The sequence below is a fragment of the Alligator sinensis genome, unplaced genomic scaffold, assembly GCF_000455745.1.
Source record: "Alligator sinensis unplaced genomic scaffold, ASM45574v1 scaffold1479_1, whole genome shotgun sequence".
NCBI classification, from domain to species: domain Eukaryota; kingdom Metazoa; phylum Chordata; order Crocodylia; family Alligatoridae; genus Alligator; species Alligator sinensis.
Window position 1 is genome coordinate 18367 of NW_005843843.1, and position 544 is coordinate 18910.

Here is a 544-nt window from a genome sequence, read left to right on the forward strand (position 1 = left end):
CGGGCGGGCGGCACTGGGGGGGAGCGCCGAGCGGGGGGACCTCGGGTTGCGGGCCGGGCCAGGCCCAGCTCGGCTGCGCCCTGAGCCCGCCTGTGCCCCGCCCTGCAGAGCCGGCCCTGATCGGAGGGCAGCATGTTCCGGTTCATGAGGGATGGCGAGCCCGAGGACCCCATGTTCGCAATGTGAGTGTGACCCCGCGGCCCCTTGTGGGGGGTGTTTGTTGCGGGGGTTGGGGCAGGCAGTGCCAGACCACTCGCTTGGGCTGCCGGCTCCCGGGCCGCTGGGGTCTCGAGGTCTCGGGGCCCAGGCCTGGGGCATGATGGATCCTCTGGAGCTCTGCTGGCTCATGTCCCATCTTCACCAGCCTTTCTTCCCCTCCTGCAGGGACCCTTTTGCCATCCACCGCCAGCACATGAACCGCATGCTCTCTGGCAGCTTCGGATTCAGCCCGTTCCTCAGCATCACTGATGGGACCATGCCCGGGGTGCGCCAGGCGGGCCGCAGAATGCAGGTAAAAGGATACCAGGTGCCATTGTGGTCCCCT

General features: G+C 68.4%; 1 protein-coding gene across 2 annotated transcripts in view; it reads left to right on the forward strand.

Annotated features, from left to right (window-relative positions):
* Positions 1–544, forward strand: part of MLF2 (myeloid leukemia factor 2) — a 12579-nt gene that overhangs the window by 7141 nt on the left and 4894 nt on the right. Inside the window, exons 3-4 of one of the 2 annotated variants that reach the window (XM_006039191.3) lie at positions 109–182; positions 385–511. In XM_006039191.3, coding sequence (XP_006039253.1) covers positions 133–182; positions 385–511 — 177 coding nt within the window. In that variant the 5' untranslated portion in view covers positions 109–132. Of the gene's footprint in view, positions 1–6; positions 183–384; positions 512–544 lie in introns of those variants that run through there. The other variant, XM_006039192.3, reaches the window with a different exon arrangement.